General features: G+C 41.2%; 1 protein-coding gene across 2 annotated transcripts in view; it reads left to right on the top strand.

Moving 5' to 3' along the window:
• EGFLAM (EGF like, fibronectin type III and laminin G domains) overlaps window positions 1–17,885 on the top strand; it is a 77,364-nt gene that overhangs the window by 12,409 nt on the left and 47,070 nt on the right. Inside the window, exons 2-6 of one of the 2 annotated variants that reach the window (XM_075079883.1) lie at window positions 5,927–6,036; window positions 8,053–8,136; window positions 9,854–9,880; window positions 14,133–14,250; window positions 14,512–14,647. In XM_075079883.1, coding sequence (XP_074935984.1) covers window positions 5,927–6,036; window positions 8,053–8,136; window positions 9,854–9,880; window positions 14,133–14,250; window positions 14,512–14,647 — 475 coding nt within the window. Of the gene's footprint in view, window positions 1–5,926; window positions 6,037–8,052; window positions 8,137–9,853; window positions 9,881–14,132; window positions 14,251–14,511; window positions 14,654–17,885 lie in introns of both variants that reach the window. The other variant, XM_075079884.1, reaches the window with a different exon arrangement.

Raw genomic sequence — 17,885 nt, 5'->3', positions numbered from 1 at the left:
ACAGACTTTTTTCATGAAAACAGCTTTCTCAATGATAAAATGCTGTCTCATTAAAACTCGGGGTTTTTTTATAAATTAGTGAACAGAATTAAATAATGTTTGAGACAAAAGAAATCCAAAGGTATTTATCTTCCTGGAAAATGTTTTGTTTGGAAAGCTTCAATTTAGAATTAGTTTGAAATGTCTTTCAAGAGGGTTTTTATTCCTGTTACCTTATACTGTGACATGTTAGTAGTGACAGCCAGCATTTCATCAACAAATTTCTCGTTTCATGGGACAAAAACAGGAGACACAGCGACCTGGAAAATAAGGCGTGCTTCAGTCAGTACCTCTTAGTTGTTACCCACAGTGATTTAAAAGTGAAATAATGAAATGGTTATCTCATTTCGTTCACCTATGCGTTGTTAACAGTAGTACAGAATATAAGTATAAAGATTTTAATTTTCTAAACCACAAACTGGTAAAGATGAAACAAACCATCTGTTTTCCCTTAAATGAATTACCATATTATTGCATGGGGATTGTATCAGTGAATTATTTGTATTTTATTTCAGGACCTGTAAGTACCTGTAACTACCTGCATGCCTTGAAACAGCATAAACATCTAAAAAGGAAAGAGAAGATGAAATGCAAAATAAAATTAAAATCCTAAAATAAAATTTTCCAACCCCAATCCTTTCAGATATTCCATTTACGAGTATTTTAAAAAATACCATTTTCAGTCAGTATTATTTTAATCTAATTTAAAATTTAAATAAATTTTGACATTTCCTCTGAATAGTAGTACCAACTGTGACGAGCTTTATCCAGCTTATCCAAAGCACTTCAGATGTGAAGCTTGTGACCATAAGAAATGAATTTGTTTCGAAGTTGGGTAAGTTCTTGTAATTATTCACAACTGTAGTAAGATTTTGGGGTCACTCCATGACTCGAAAGAAGGAGGAACTTGCCTGTGTCTGCACAAGCAGTTTTCTTGCCGTAGCTGGAGGAAAGCATCAAGCTGAAGCAGTTACTCCTGAGCCTTGCACAAGGCCAGCATGGTTAGGATGGGAGCAGTGGGTGGATTAACTTGAAGTGTTCTCATCAGGTACCCAGGCTAACTCTGCTTAAAATTGCAAGGGTAGACAGGGAAGTGACATCTCTGCTTGTGGACTTAGAGATGGCAAGGAGCATCCCAAGGCATTGGAACGTCATTGACTTACGCGGGCTGGGGACCATTCCCAGGAGGCACTTTGCCTGTTGCCACCCTGATGGTAGCCTGAGGGCATTTAATTTATGGGCAGAAGCTCTTGTATGGCGCAGTGGGAGCTGCAATGGAAATGACACTTGTATCAATGGGGTAAGCTTTTTTACCATGTTCAGTTTGGGTTGCTTTTGTGAACCAAAAATTTAAATAATGGTAATTACTTTAAAATGGTAAAATTAACTCCATCTTAGAGAGAGGGGTCTTAAGCTCACTTGGAGAGCTTATTTGGTGACTTCTTCACTAGTTTAGCAGTTTTTTGCATCTTTGCAGAAGTACAGAACAAGAGAGATCTACAAACAAGAAACAAAATAGCTGTAAGCAGAAAAGTAAATACAATGTTGGCAGGTCAACATTGTTTATCTGCAGACAAATCCTCATTAACTTCTTGTATTTGATATAATTTTAGAGTGTATAGTCATAATATGTGTAAGCATGCTCCCCCTTGATTAATAGCTTCCTTGCATGGGACCAAAGTCATAATTCCATTACCAGTTTCATCAAAACATTTTGGACAATATTGGACTTTCTGTCCATGACGGGCCAGAAAGGAGAATGAGTGTGTTTGTACAAAATGCGTTTAATTTTATTTTTATCTAACTTGGTTCCTTGTTCTTTATGATCAGAGCTAATCTCCATGCCGTAGGTATTCACAGGTTCCAACTGCAGAAGACATTTGCAGGTGGGATCATCACTGAGGCAGATCTTCGGAGTATGTACAAGTAGTAGATATATTGCACCCCTCTTGTCTGCAGGTTCCCATCCACCAGGCTGCAGAGGGGAGTAGGCTCCATTGTGGTTTTGCACTGTGCGTGGTGCTACCAGATTAACAGATTTCATGCTGAATTTTGAGAAGAAAGGTATTTCTGACCTGAACTGTAGGAGGAACTACAAATACCCAAAGATTTTTACCCTTGAAAACTACTTTTATTTTTTATAGTCTAAATATGACCTTTGACATAAAGACATAAATGTTTAGACCAGTTCTAATATCCATTTTTAGTGTGCCTAATATGTAATGTTCTGTAAAATCTTGCAAAATATCTCAAGCGTGCATTTATCTCAAAATAATTTGCTAGTAAAACAGTGATTTGTATTGCAACAGTTGAGACCGACCAACAAATCACTTTGATATAGCATTGCAGCATGATTCTTTCAAAGCCACAACATCTCCTGCATCTCAGTGGCATAAACATTGCTTGTGTCAGATTGTGCAGTCCCTTTGTCATAGCTGCAAAGGGAAAGTTCAGTCCAAAAATGGACATTTTTTACTTTCTGGTGGGTTGTCTGGAATTCAGGCTCTGGCAACCAGAAGTGACCCTGAATCCCCAGATGCACATCAATACGCTGCAAGTTCAGGAGCATTGACAGCAGAGGACTGTGGGGTCTGCCACACTGCATGAGATGCTCCTCTCTGCCTTGCGCTCTATCTTCCCCAAGAAATAACTCTGTGCATGGGACAGGGCCGGCCCAAGTTCTCCTCTTCTTCTTGGCTCCCCGTTTAAGCAGGGGGCAGTGTGGTCCCTGGCAGGGTGAGCGCCATGTGACTACTTGTTGCACAGTTTTGTCACAGGGAGGGCAGGATGCAGCGGTGTGGTGAGTGGATCCTGCACTCCCCAGACCTTTGTTTGACCACTGACCATCATCTGAGGCTGCTCGCAAAGACAGTGCTAGGTGCTGATGGTGCTTAGCCCTGGTTCCCAAGCGTGCCTCCTGCCATGGTCTTTGTTGTGTTAGGGGAATTCACTGACTTGTAGGGAGAATTAAACAAGGAGGATGGAAATATAGACCTCTTCGGCTCCTTGCTCTCATTTTCCCCAGCTTAAGTTTGTATTTACTTGTCTCCAGTGACAATTTATAGGCCAGAGTAACTGAGGTCAGTATTTGGCTCTCTGTGTCACTTTTATCATCTGCAAACTGGAGATAGTAGTGTTTAGTTGGCCTGGGTGAATAATTCATGGCGTGGCTCCTTATTAAACAGATGTTGCTTCTCTGTTTGCAGATAGTCTGCAAATGGATGGCACTTTTTTCAAATATATTTGTTATTCCAAATTATTTACCAAATACTTTCTGTAAATAATTTCATTGGCCTATAGTGTATCCAGAATATTAATTTGAGGCCTACCTTATATATTTGTCATCACTGGTTAAATTTTATATCTGCAACTATGCCTCCCAGCAAACTTGTCTCATAGAGCCTCCCCAGAAAGTAATACAAGGGTGGCAGGGATCCATAAGACTAAGTCTGTGTTAATAAAAAAAATGGGGGAGGGCCCGTTTTCAGAGAGCAGGTAGCATGGCATGGTTTGGCTCTCATCCATATGGCTGAACTCCTTTCCTTACCAAAAGGTGTCTGTACTGACATACAGTTGTGGTTTGTGAGCTGTGCTATTCTCCAAACCATTCCTGGGAGACTTTCCTAGGAGGCTGAACCTGTGCCACAGACGGTACAGGCAGTATGGATGTGTGGATGTCCCTGTCCTTGGGTCCTAGGTAGTTTCCAGTGTCTCAGGAACATGCTTAAAAGCCTATGGGTCCTCAATGGCATTGCTCGAAGCACTGGATGGTTATTTGCTTTCTTGAAGATCTATTTAGCATGTGCTTGGTTCCATCATGCCCATTCCCTGGGAGCCAGGGGAAGGAAGGTGCTGGTGGTGTCCCTCGAAAGGAGCTGGGAGGGTATTGCCACTACCTATTTTACCCTCTGGGAAATGAGACAGGCTGGGAGGGAAAGTGGGAATCTGGCTGGTGGCTTGTGTTTACAGAGTAGGAGCCTGTTAGGGCAGACTAATTCTTGCGTGTGCTCCCATTAACTCAGGTTAGATCAGGCAGGTAATGGGGACAATTCAGGCAGGTAGAGCCGTGAGTATATTTTCCCTCCTTAATGTGTATGTGCAGCCCTGCCCTGTTATGGCTACACAGACTTCTTGGGGATGTTATAATAGTGCATTAGCCTTCAGAATTTCATTCAAGTTGAATTGATAAGCAAGATCCTTGGGGTGTGTAGAAAATACGAAGCTCTAGTACACCATAGGTAGTCCCTTCTTCTGAAGGTGTATTGGGATTTTTTGTCCCCTGCTCTGTTGTTTCAACAATTAAAGGAAAAAATTTTTAAAGTTCTTGGTAAGGAGCCCATCACATGCAGTCCTTGTGCAGCCTTGCCCAGGAGCCAGCCTGATGGGAATTTTTTTATGTGCTTTTATGGCTGAAACTTCAGGCATAGGGGGCAAATGTTGCTAGAGGGAAGCTAGGATCTCTTGAATAATTTATGTATTTATCCTTTCATGATTGCACCTAGCATTGTCCAGGATTTATTTTAGCATTGAAGAGAAATAAATAGATAAAAGGGCAAGGAAAACAAAGAGTCGTCAGTGCTAACCAAGAGGTGTGGACCCTGACTGGCTGTACTTGCCCACTCAAATGTAGAACCATAAAGCAAGAAGTATCCTAGCAGTGGGAAAATATAGGGTCAATCTGAAAAGGAACAGAATATCAGCTCTACTCATGTTTTAACTACTAGGGTATTGATGCTATCGATAACTCTGCAGAGTTTGTAAACTATTAAGTTTTGTATTTAGCTTCAAATCAAATATGTTGGTGGAACTGAGAAGTGTAAATCTGATGTAGGCTTGCTTCACATCTAAAAACGACCTTTACAGTAGCTTGATTTTGCTTGATATTTTGTCAGAGCTAATGGAAAAAAGGGGGAAAAAAGGCTTTCGTTAGCCTTTACTTAAAATTTTCATAGGTCAGGGCATGCAAAAAAACTAAGTATAGTAAAACTGTTGCCTTGAAGAAAAATGAAGTTATTGTTAAAGTGTCTGAATCAGTTCTCTGTTGCAGTTGTTTGTTAGGTGGGTTTGATTTCAAGAGTATGGATGATGGTGGTTTAGAGAAGTTGTATTAAAAATCTTGCTCAGGTTACGGAGCAGACATGCTCCTCCACCTGCCACTCTCTCAGTAAATGCAGTTGCTAACATGTTACTAGAGACATGGATCTCAAGGTTTTCTTCCTCTCCAGCCTTTTTTATTTGCAGTAGTTGAATTAAATCATAGAATCATAGAGCGTTTTGGGCTGGAAGGAATCTTTAGAGGTCATCAAACCCAACTCCCACTGTAATCTGCAAATGCAGGTGGGAACTGAGGGGTCCTTTGTGCTCTTCTCATCAGGCTAAACTTGCTTCGTACTTAAATCATTGCCCTTCCCATTGATAGCTGTCATGAAGGAATTGAGGTGGTGATCAGGAGACCTCTTGTTGCCTTGAAGGGGGTCTCTTGGCCAGTGCCAAAGTAGCAAAGGGCTGAGGAGGAGGCATGTTCTGGGTTTGGTTTGGTTTTCCTCACACCAGGCTGTTCCTGTTGGCCGTGAAGCCTGTGGGAGGGAGGTGGTGAGGGGAGGGCTGACATTGTCCATGAGATGTCCTGAGTTGACCAACAGCCCCTTGCCACTGAGAGAGGGCATGTTCCCTTTCACCCCCTCTCTTCTGGTATCCCACTTCTGCCTTGGAGGGCAGAGGTGGAGAGGAAGAAGGTGCAGCAAGTCAAATCTGAGTAGTGGGCTATGTTTGACTGTTTGGAATGAGGGCAGCACACGTCTATTCTTCTTCAAAGCCATACCTGCTGGGTGGCTAGAGAGGTTTTATGTCCTATGGCTCTTATACAATGTCATTTTGCTTTGAGCAGATAGGCTGGGGCCTCCTCTTGATATAGTGCTGGATTCACTGAACTGCACAGCATTCAGCGTGCAATGGAGGATGCCAAAGCAGCACACGAGCACCATTACAGGCTATACGGTAAGTGATCCTCTATGCTGCTAGTAGACGACTGCAATACCCTCCATGGCCTCAGACTATGGACGCAGCACAATGAAGCAAGCAGGAGAGCCTGCTCTTGTGATGAATCATGCCGTTGCCCAGAACATGGTCAGGGAACAGTGGGCTTGAATGGATTGAGCAATAACTTCAAGAAACAAGTGGTTCAGGTTTCAGAAGCAGGCTATGATGGGCATTTGGGTTGGATGCCAAAGGCTTGTAGTAGATACAGAGTGCTTTTCTGTTTTGGTTTTCATGCAAGGATCTTGGCACTCTCTGCAGCTGATAAAACAATAGAGTAGAACAGAGCAGGTCGATATTTCACTGTGGAGGTGAAGGGAGATACATGGTGATTTCAGGGTTGTTCAGATCCTTTGGCTCTTCCAGCCTGAGGATTACTTTAGCAGGAATAACTTTTCCAAACTACACCTCTAAACTTTCCCAGAGCGGCAGCAGGTGCAGGGAAGGAGAGTTTCATGCTGTCTCTTTCCTTGATAGATGCTGTTCTGCATAGCATCCCTGGGAGCCCAGCCACAGCCTTAAATATCAAGAGACTTTTAATCCCTCCTACCTCTGTAGTGAATTTCCCTTAAAGAAGTTGGGTGATTTTCCTGTTTTACTCAGCAGTTTTGTAGGAGAGGCTCTGACCCCCTGTAAACCTCTGCCAAATTACCTTCTGCCTGTTAGGCAAAGTGGAGTGGCTAGCCTAAACTGGGTACTGTGTTTCAGTGTGCAAGCAGAAAAACAATGAGCACTAATCTGCCATTTATTACGGTTTGTTAGGTATTGCTTTAACAGGTCTTCCATGGCAATGAAACTCAGTTCCAGAATGGAAGTTAGTCAGTGGGGAATTAGCACCAAAGACATGGGATATTGACTAGAATTGACTGGTTTCCCCTTTAACAAAAAAACAAATAGTAGTTGTTTTTGTTAGCATTTTCTGTGGAGGTGTTTCAAATTTCCAGGAAAAAAATAATCCAAAATTCAGTTATATGTGAAAAGGTGGGAAGCAGAAAAAATCTGACTACCTTTGTCGTTAATGTACGCTTAAAGAGTGAGAAAATTCCCTGAAATAGGTCTCTCTGGTATGCATGCCTCTTCATCCCATGGTCTTGTAAATGACACTAATGTAGCCCAGCTGCAGGGTTGGTTTTATTTTTATGAAAGTCCTTGTGATCTAGGACACAGAGGAGCACTTGCTGTGGCCAGAACCTTCCTCAGCCAGGCTTTGTATGTAGTTGGGTACATTCTTCTGTGTGAAAATGGAGGTGCAGTAAGTAAGTGGCTTTTCTATAGGTCATGATATTTTTCAAACAGTTGCAATACTTTATAGTCACAAATCATAAATAGTTTTAATTGTTTGTGCAGTACAGCAAGCATCCAAGCCCCAGTTTATTTTTAAGCCTTGAGCTCATGTGTTGCATGATGGTTAAATCAGTGACAAACAGCACTGATAGAGCTATACCCAAACCATCTTCACTTCCTGTTAACTCTTGACCCTCTGACATCTCAGGGTCTCTGTGTACAGGAAATCAGATTCTCCCTGGCTCATTAGTCTCCAGTACACGGCAACAGGCATGGAGAGACATTTATGATACAGCAATTTTTATAATGACATAATCACATAATGTCAATATCTTCCTTATCTGAAGTAAAATGCGTACCTTGTACAGATCACTCTCACAAATCAGCTGTCCAAACTGACCGTGGCCAAAAGATGCACAATTAAATTAGCCAGTTCAAGTCTGCCCTGAAAGCTAGGCTGTGTTTCACCTCACTTCAGTGTATACACTGTAAGATAGTGTCCTTTGGTCATACTGACAAATTCTAGGAAGAATGAAGGGAATGTTAAAGGGTGTTAGCTTTTCACTCTGTTGAAAAAGCATGGGATCATGTGCTCTAATGCTGTCCGCAATGTATAACAATGCACTTGTTTTTACATCATTCTGAAGCATTGTGTTATTGCTTTAACTGGCTTGATTATACCTTCTTCTCAAGGTCTTTTACTCAGAGGTTGAAGATGACAAAGCAGTTAAACAGCTCTCACACGATGTTCCCCTGAGTTTGGATATGCTTAGCATGGTGAGTATTTCTTTTCATCAACAGTCAGAGCGCTGGAGTGGAGCTTGCAAGTGGGAACTTGCAACCGTCTGCTTGCTGCTGGTTTGTGAATTACGGCAAGGATGCAAGCCCCAAATCTGCAGTGGGTATTGAGCAAAAGGAAATCACAATGTTTTTCTGTAATCCTGTCAGTGTGGTACACTTTTGGTCCTTCTTGTCTGACTAGTTTATCATGTAAAACTATTGGGACTGGCTTGCGTCTTCCTAGTACTGACCTTTGGCATCTACTAAAATAGAATTTTTGATTTTGAATATGCATTTTTATGTGCACTTCCACACAAGGAAGGACAATTGCATGACTCTGTTCACAGTCGGTTGCAATATCAGTGTATCTGTATTGCAGTGTCTGAGACAGGTAAGTGTGTCAGTTAAAGGAGACACAGTTTTCAGTGTATTTCTGTCTCTGTGTGAGACTGTGGCCTCCCAAAATACAGAATTTTAGTTTTAATAGTGTTGCCTCAGTTGCAGTGTTGCAAGTCAATCTCCTAGAAGATTCCCTCAACTTCTGTTTTTTTTGTTCTTGAAAGCACTATTTTTCCTCCTTGCTTTACATCTTCCCCCTTTCCTTGAGTACTGTTTTTCCTTTTATCTCTCCATTGCTTTCTTACTTTGCTTTATTTCTCTCTCCCCTTCTCTTTCCTCCTTCTCCTATCCATTTTCCTCTTCCTTTTCCATTCACAAATGAATATCGCAGATCCTGTCTTGCTGCATGGCTGAACAATTGGTGCCAAGATGAAAGGAATTCCTCCATGCTTCTGGATGGTTTTAATATTGGCTGCTTTTAAAGGTTGTTCTCTAAACATGCTGGTGCTTCCTCAGTGTGGAGAAGCTGCTTTTTGAGTTCAGCAAGGCAGAAACAGAGATTTTCCAGCCTCTGCTTGGGAAGGGAGTGAAGGATTGTTGCAGGTTGGGTGCTGTGAGGGGAACACTTTCATACCGTGCTCTGCAAAGGGCAGTCTGTCCACAAGACAGCAACATTACTAGCACAGGAATCAAAGGCTTGTGTGTGCGCACCGAGGAGCATTGCAGGCTTTTCAATCCTTGTTTGGTGATCGTTCTTCACAATTCAATTTATTCCTCCTTTCTCTTCTTGGCTTCATGCTCCTTTATTTCCTCACCCCTCTTCCTTCAGCCTTCCCACCTGACATTCGGTGATATTCATTCACTGATATTTCCTGATCCCTGCTGGTCAGTGCTCAGAAACCTTCCCTGTGAGAAGTGTGAGTGAGAGGGTTGCTCATGTTTCCTGCAGTTTCACATCACTCTGGTTGTTGGTTCTGACTCCTGCAGGTTTCTGGGATCACGGCAAATGAAAGAATCCTGTTGCTGTGATATGTTATTTCTTTATTTATGCATTATTTTCTCCCTCTGATCTTTATCTCTGTATTCTTCACTTGGGTTTTTTTTCCCCCTGAAAAAACATTCTTCCTTGTACTGCCAACAAAGATCAAACAGCACTTCATTTTTTTTATCTTAATCCTGACAGCAGAAATTCTTACTCACTGGGAGAACAGAGTCTGTATCCCAGTACTCATGCAGATGAATAACTGCAACATAGACTTCTATATGTTGCAGCATTGGCCTTGTTTTAATTCTCTGACCTGTTATTTATGTGGTTTTGCCATCACTTTTTAGTATGTTACTTCATTAACAAGTTCCTATTTTGCTTTTTTCCCAGGGTCAACCTGAAGGACAAGCAGTTTTTGTAAGTATTTCTTCACATGAAACTTGGCACAGCTGTGATTTAAAATGAAATTGAATGTTCCTGACCTGGTCTTTGCAGATTCACACATTTTTGTTGATCTCAAATGTTGATTCTACTTAAAACTTATACAGGATATTTTGTAGTCAAAATGTGGCAAATGGTAGCTAAAGCTCAAAATCCAGAGATGAAGAAGGTGGACACGTGTAGGTATAGTGGCTCCCTCTTTAGCAATGGATAAACTTTCCTTTCAGTCATCAAAAGTATTTAGGGATGTCTTGTTTTGCTGGAGAGAATTTGTGTAAAAAATGAGTGCTATATCTGGGCAGTGAGGACTTACAGGGGCCAGGGACAGCTGAGTAGTCAGACACAGAGTGACAGGGAAGAACAAAGCAGTCCAGCAGTGGGAGAGGAGACAGAGAGGAGAAAAACTGAGCCAGTCCAGTGAGAGCTGAGGAGGAGGAGCATGGGAAGAGGCCAACCATGGAAGGCCCAGGAGGAAGGCCTGGGAGACTAACAACTAGTATAAAACTGGTTTGAAAGAAATACCATCCCTCTTAATGGCTTTGCAGCTGGTGAATTATTCAGATTAATTATTTCCAGTTGTGCCCTCAGTCCAGTCTGCTTCCTATGAGCAGTAAACAGATTTGGCTTATTGTGAGGGGGGAATCAAGCAGGAGGGTGCTCGTGTTTGGGTAAGAAGAGGGCAGCGATTTCAGCATTTAACTGAAATCCCTAATATCAACACACTCTTGAAAACTTTTTTCTCTGAGATCTGTTCTAGGAATGGAGAAATCCCACAGAGTTGGTGGATCTCACACAGCTTTCATGATAGGAACTAAGGGAAGTTTGGTTGGACTGTAGGAAGCTAATGTCTGGATGAGACCTGAGGATGCTCTTGACCAGGACTATCTGGTTCGATCCCAGCTGAGCTGAGTCTGGATTGTGGCATTTCAGAGTTCAGGTTCCATGCTGGGACCTTTTCTTCTGCTTGATAAAAATAACACTTCTGAGGGGTGCTTGTGGAAAAGTATGACTAGCTGGGATTAATCAGCTCCCAGATGTCATTAATCCTCAGGAAGTGGTGTTCTTGATGAAATGCTTTCTGTTATATTCATACCAAACTCAACAGAAATCTGCAATAGTTTTGTGGTTAAGTCTGCGTAGTTCATGTTTTCATCACTAAGCCCCCCCTCCTGGTGCTGGGTATGACCCCGCTGCTTTCTCAGAGGCTTCTCTGGACGTAGCAAGGCTGTCGTAGCAAGAGCTGAACTGGGCTGCCTGTTCCTGTGTGTGCATGTGTTCATGTGCCTGTGCATTAGCAAAGTGGATAACGTATTATAGCTGTATTATGTCATCTTATAACAGACAACATATAAGTGAGAACAGCCAGAAGAAGTGCAGATGCAATACAATTTAATAAGGCAGTTGTTCTACTGGGTATAATATTAATGAAATTAAGCACAAATGCTAACAAAAACAAAAAAAAAAAAAAAAAGAAAAAAGCAAGAAAAATTAGCAGGCTTTAAAGATGGGAGGTTTTAGGTCATGCGCAGAGTCCTGGAGAGCAATAGTGCTCCCTATCAAATCACCAGTCACACTAGCACAAAATGGGGAGTGACCAGCTGAGACCAGTAGTGCAGGGAAGGAGTTGTCAGGGGATCAAATATCATTAAACCCAGCTCAGTTTCTACAGCTGTGCTGTAATCCAGGGTTTGGCGCTTTTTTTTGGATTAAAACAAAACAAAACAAAACATAAAAACCCCAGGTTTACTTTGGAAAATAATTTGTAATCCAAGTTTCTGTGAGGCTGCTTACTGCACAGCCTCACAAACAGTTTCAGCACACTTGGATTGGAGGGAGGGCAAGCTGCGTGGCAAGGCAGGGATGAATATACCATTTCAATGTACACCTGACTGCTCTACCATGGAAAAGGCATCTCGTTGCTTTACCCCATTCAAGAATGTGTGATTGTAATGAAAATACCAAGTGTCATTTTGCAGGGTTTTAGCAAGTGTTGTGCAAGTCAAGAAAGTGAGATCGGTGCCTAGTAAAACCTCACTGGCAATGTAATGTCCAGTTTGGGGTATCATGCTCGAAAATACAGAGGGAATCTGAATGGAGAGAAAGACTAGAAAAATGATGGGGAGATAACTCTTCTACATACCACCTAAATTCCTTATTTGTGAGGCCACTATGCCTCTTCTGGGATGGAAAAAGCTTGAGTATAAGACCCCTCTCCTAAATACAAGCAGAAAAAGAGATTAAATATGTAATTTCAGGCTCCTGGACAGTGGGGTGCAAGGAAATGTGTTTCTTCTCTAGAATCTCATTTGAAAGTGTTTTGGTGTGAGGTGGCTATTCCCTGAGATTACCATGGGTAGCTTGATGACGTCCTGAATCTGTAACTATTCACTAATGTCTTGATCCTAGATGATTAGAAGATACTTGATCTCAGTGATACCCACTGTACGTCCAACAGCTGTATTCATGGAGACCTTGATTGGCCTTGCAGTCAATGAGATTTGTTATTTGATTTATTGTATACTTGAATCTGGAGGTAACAATATGAGGCAAATACATGAATATCCCACTGTCTGCAGAGGGAAAGTTTCTGAATATTTTGAAATTAATAAGACACATAATAAAGGATTTTTTTTCTCATAAGAATGAATGTAATAAAAAGGGATACCAGCAGGAGCAAATGGACACAGTTTAAATAGATGGAAAATATGTATGGCATGGAGGATGGAATGGCAGCAGCAGGATCTCAGTAGTTTCATTGGGAGAAAGCACTGGGTTTTCAGCCACTAGCTTTTCAGATCACATTTTGACAGAGCTATCACTTCAGCTATGAGACTGAAAGACCCAGATAAATCTTCTGGTGTGAGTGTTCTTGCAGCCTCTCTCTGGGCAGTTACTTGTCCAGCATTGACATTATCATTCAAGCAGATCAAGGGTGAATGATGGAAAAACAGGATAATGGTCAGGTGGACCATGTTAATAGGAAATCAGTGATGGAGCTCCAAAACCACAGCTAGAGAAATGACAGATGGCAGGGTGTTGCTGAACAATGTTATAGTAATAACATAATTTCCCCAAAGAACAGAGAGGGAGAGTTTGTCCAAAAGACCGTCACAAGGAAATTTAGCAGTTAATAACATTTTGGGATTGTTTACTGTTTTACTGCAACTGGAAATGCAGATTTAAAGTCTATTCCACATGAGGAGAAAGGAGATCTCTACATTTTCACATGAACTGTTTTTAATGTCATAGAATGAAAAGGGAAGAAAAATCCCTGTAGAAGAGTTTTTTTATAAGTGCTTTTTTTCACAACAAAACAGTCTGTGGTGTAGAACCTGGTATTTCTGTTTACTTGTACATGCAGTCAAAATTTGTGAATCTGAGATTTGCATCTCTCTACAGATAGGCTGCAGGTAAAGAATACTGTATTTCTATACATACATACACATGCTCTATTAAAGACCAGATCTGAATGTCTGAAGCTGATCCATGCTATGTGCACCAGCCAGTGATAAAATGTAACTTTTTGGTGACATTTGCTAATTTCTGGGAGATTCGAGCAGGATCCTTTGAACAGTATTCAGCAGTACAAGCTCTTCACATGGAGGTTAGCATCACCTCCTTTACAGTAGTTATACGTGGGTTAATCTTTCTGTGTTCATGACAGAAGGACAAATAAGGGAAATGCTCACTTCAGGTCAAGGCTGATAGCTAGGCTAGGAAAATTGTGAGAGGCAATGGGACTGGTCTCTGCTCTGTGAGAAATTAAAGACCATGAGTTCACACTGAAACAACTTGCTCCGTTCTCAGGAGCTTCTGTGGTCTCTGGATTTAAAAGAAAAACAAAAACTAAAAAAATAAAAAAAAGAAAGTGCACCAGACTGATACTGCACGCCAGCAATTGGCTCAAGGGAGGGAATAGTATGTGACTTTGACTTCACCAGCAAAAAAGGCGGACAGCAAATGCAAACAATCTGCAACCTTGTGAGTTATGCTGAGAAATGGGTCCAGGTCATCCCTGTGGATTCCCCTGGGGCAAAGCTGCAGCTTGAGAGGAAACACGTGGTGTTGTTTGTTGCTTCTGCGCTGGGCAGAGCTGCGGACGATCCTCCTAGGAGTTTACATGGAACATGGTGTGTAAGGTCCCCGAATCCCAGCTCATAGTGCCGTCCCCAGCTACATGGAAGAGATTGCACAATGTTGTTGTCTTGTCTTCTCTTGACTCTGGTAGGAGGTTGTTATCAGCGATCTAAAGCCAGGTACTCCACACCGCGTTAGTGTTGGAGCATACGGCTGGGCAGGGAAAGGACGACCCAGCATGCCCAGAGACGTGACAACCTTATCCCAAGGTAATGCTGCATACATGGCTTTCTGTTGCAAAAGTGGCAGGGTACATGTCTGTTACATGGCATGTCACTCACACCTAAATCTCTGTCATGTGCAGTATCACATTTTACTATTACCTTTCCACAAGTACGGGGTTTTAGAGGGGCAACAGGTAAAGGGAGAAGCCTCTAAGGTTGATTCCTAAGTCTGTGGGTGTTGGGTTTAAGTGTGTGTTAGCCTGTCTGCTTCTCTGATGCTGTTCCTTTGCATTTCTTCTGGCTTAGATAAGTGCATGCCCCCTGAACCACCCTCTCAGCCCCAGATCCTAGTGGTTTCTGACTCAGAAGTTGCGTTATCCTGGAAGCCCGGAGTGAGTGAAGGAAGTTCTCCCATCCAGTACTATATGGTGGAGTTTATCAGGCAAGTGTGCCAGTGGTGTCTGAAGTTCAGTGTTTGTGCACTACAGGGTTTTTCCCTAAGCTGCTGTATATAGATTCTTCTCATGATTTGTTTACTTACTGTGTATAGAACAATTAGTTTTCCTCTCAATGTGTATTGAATTACCATAAAAATTTAAAGACAAAACCAGAACTAACCTAATTTATTATAAAATCACCAATAAGTTGTACCTTCTGACTGAAGAAAATAAGCTCTTATTTGATCTGTTCCCTCTAATAAAGGCCTGGGTGAATGAAGTTTTATGTTTCTTCTGTCATCAAATGCTGTTGAACCATGCTGAGAAAAGGGTCTGTGGTGGAGCAGTTCCCCTGAACAGGGGTACCCTGGGCTGCTATAGGAAACAATCCAGCAATTGCAAACTCACTATGTTGGGCAGTTTTATCTGACAAAATTCTTTTGGGTTTTGAGCTTGCAGGACTTCCTTTGTTAGCCTAATGCTAATTAAGTTTACATGAAATTTTAGCCTTTCTGTTTAGATCTTCTGCGGGGAGGTGGAGTGTGGGTGGTTTTTCTTCTTTTATGTTGAACTGTCTGAAATTTGCAGTAATAGAACTGAACTGTGAAAAGTTGCCAGTCAAGTTGCTTTTATAAGACACATGAAAGGTCAGGAGGAGGTGGTTGTATATGCATACACAAACAAATATTTGTACCTTACTGTTCATATGCTTGTGTAAGGTAATACCTGCATACAAAGCTGTTTATTTTCATGTACTTGTCCCTGTGTTTACACTTACAGTGGATGCAAAATTCAACCTTTGGAAGTTTGATCCTTTGGGTGAACACTTCATGACAGGTTTTAGTTGAGGTTCCTGGATAAGAAGAGAGAATTTCTTCTTTAACTACTTTGAGCCATAAAGGTCAAAAAAATTGTTCTTCAGAAAAGCACATTAATTTTTAAAAAAGAGCTGCTGTTGGTAAAACAGACAGAACTATTGGTTTTCAGTGCTCAAAGTATGGTTACAATCTAGAAGATATTGATATAATGAAAATAATTCCTAGGCTGAAAGCCTGCTTGTGAACTTATGTTGCATTTTGTGTTTGAATCAAAATGCCCTAGATTTAGTGGGAAACCATCCAATGTTGATTGCACTGGGAGGCAGGACATGAGTGCTGAAGATATACCATGGCTATCTTGTAAACTCTGCTATAGCATTACCATGCCATTTCTCCAATATCTATTTTTTAAACACAGTCGTTCTCTGAGCCCTTCTCTCTTCTCCCCATCTCTTCTCTCTCATTTCTTGCTGGATGGGTGAGGGATTTTTTTGGGTTCTGATTGACCGCACTTCTATTGCCCTCGTGCCTGTGCTGGAAAGTGGAGCCTGCAGGTTTGTGTACACCTTTTCATAGCACCAGGAGCCTGCTAATGGAAGAAGAAGCAGGCACCATCATCTCATCTGACACACTGAAAGTGCACCCTTGAATGTTTTTGTTCAGCCAGAGAGTGGAAAGCTGCCTTCACTGTTTAAGTAGAAAGATGCGAGTAATTGAAATTTCAGCATTTCGTTGTTTTTAGACTTCGGGGAAGAATTTGCTAACAGCACAATGTTTTGATTACACTGTTTAGTTTGAGGTTTAAAGCTAAGCTTGATGTGTATTTGTTAATTTTGGGATTATGCTCTTGGAAGCTTCATTATATATTTGGAGTAAGTTCAGTGAGCCATAAGCCCTAATGGCAGATAGAGGTAAAGATTTAACTTTAAGCCGCATTGTCTTTTGCTGCATATAGTTTTAGTTACTATAAAATGTATTAACATGAGTAAAAGCTGTTAAATTAGACTGAAATTAAACCAACGTAAAACTGAAACAAAACAGTGCAAGTAGATTTAGAATTATGTCCTCTTATGTCAAAAAAATACAATATTATCCTATGCCTTTGCAAAACTAATAACTTTCTTATGCAAATCAGTAATTTTTCTTGGGTGCAGCACAAAGCTCTAAAAACTATGACATTGTTTAAATCATTTCAGTCCCCTTAGAATGAACTTTTTGACTTCAACCCTTGAAAACCCATGCTAGAAGACTGGGATGAGGGAAAACCAACTCTCTTTATTTGCTCAACTGTGATATTGGGGATTAAAGCTTCATGAAAATTCAAAACATTAATTTTTTGCATATACCAGAATCTAATCAGAACCAGAGCTAACCTGCAGTCTGTTTCTGCTCAGGGTCTGAATATGGGCCTTTATTTAGGCACTTGCATGGGTTTGCTTTGGGACTTTTTGGTTTGCTGTAGGCTGTGGAGGGCTGCAGGCAGTTTCAGATGTAGGATGCGCTCAGGCTCTGCTCTGCTCTTGACCATAAGTGGATGCTAACAAGACTACAATCCCAACTTGGCTAAATGCTGAAAATCAGGAGGGCGAACGTAGGTCTCACTGCTCACTGCAGAGGTCATAGGGAATGTGTAAAAGAATGTGTTAAACCCAAAATAGGTAATGGAATACATGGAAGATTGCACTATCAGTGTTAATAGTCTGTTGCTTATGCTGAGAAATATTTTATGACAAACAGCATTCTTATGAAAGCCCCCTAAGCAAGACCCTGGACTTAAACATACTAGTTTGGATGTTCTTCCTGAAGATACCAGAAAAAAAAAAGTTATTCTCAACAATGTCTTCATATTTTTACTCAAATACTCCAAATACCTAAATTTTTAATCTGTTGAATGCCTATCCAATCTTCTAAACTTGGAGACTAATTTATCCAAATCTTTATAGTCAGCTAGCTTCTTCAGAACGACATGTGTTTCAGCAGCATATCCCTTAAAAGGAGTAGGTCACTTTCTTTTCATCTCCTTGATATGTAGATGGACTCAACACCTTTCAATATTAATCTTGACATAGAGGGGAAATTTTTCAATATCTCAGTAGTGACATGAAACTTCTGCTGCAATGAACTATATGGGTTCTGCAGATAAAACTGGGGAGATTTATCAATATACAGATGTCAAGATGGAGCAGGTCCAGCACAGTGTCCTGAGCATGTTTCTTGATTAGTTTGAACCTTCCTCCTAAAAAATATATACCCCTGAATCCATTCCATATTGAACTAGCTGTGCCTGGTGCTGCAGTGAACTGGGCAGTTGTATTTGCTTTCATTTGCAAAGAACCCAAAGCAACAGATCTGACCATGGAGACACCTCCTAATGCCCAGCAAAAATACCTTTAATGCTGCTTTCTTGATTAATGCATGAAACAGA

Source organism: Phalacrocorax aristotelis, chromosome Z (genome assembly GCF_949628215.1).
Source record: "Phalacrocorax aristotelis chromosome Z, bGulAri2.1, whole genome shotgun sequence".
NCBI classification, from domain to species: domain Eukaryota; kingdom Metazoa; phylum Chordata; class Aves; order Suliformes; family Phalacrocoracidae; genus Phalacrocorax; species Phalacrocorax aristotelis.
This window is presented reverse-complemented; position numbering and strand designations above follow the sequence as displayed.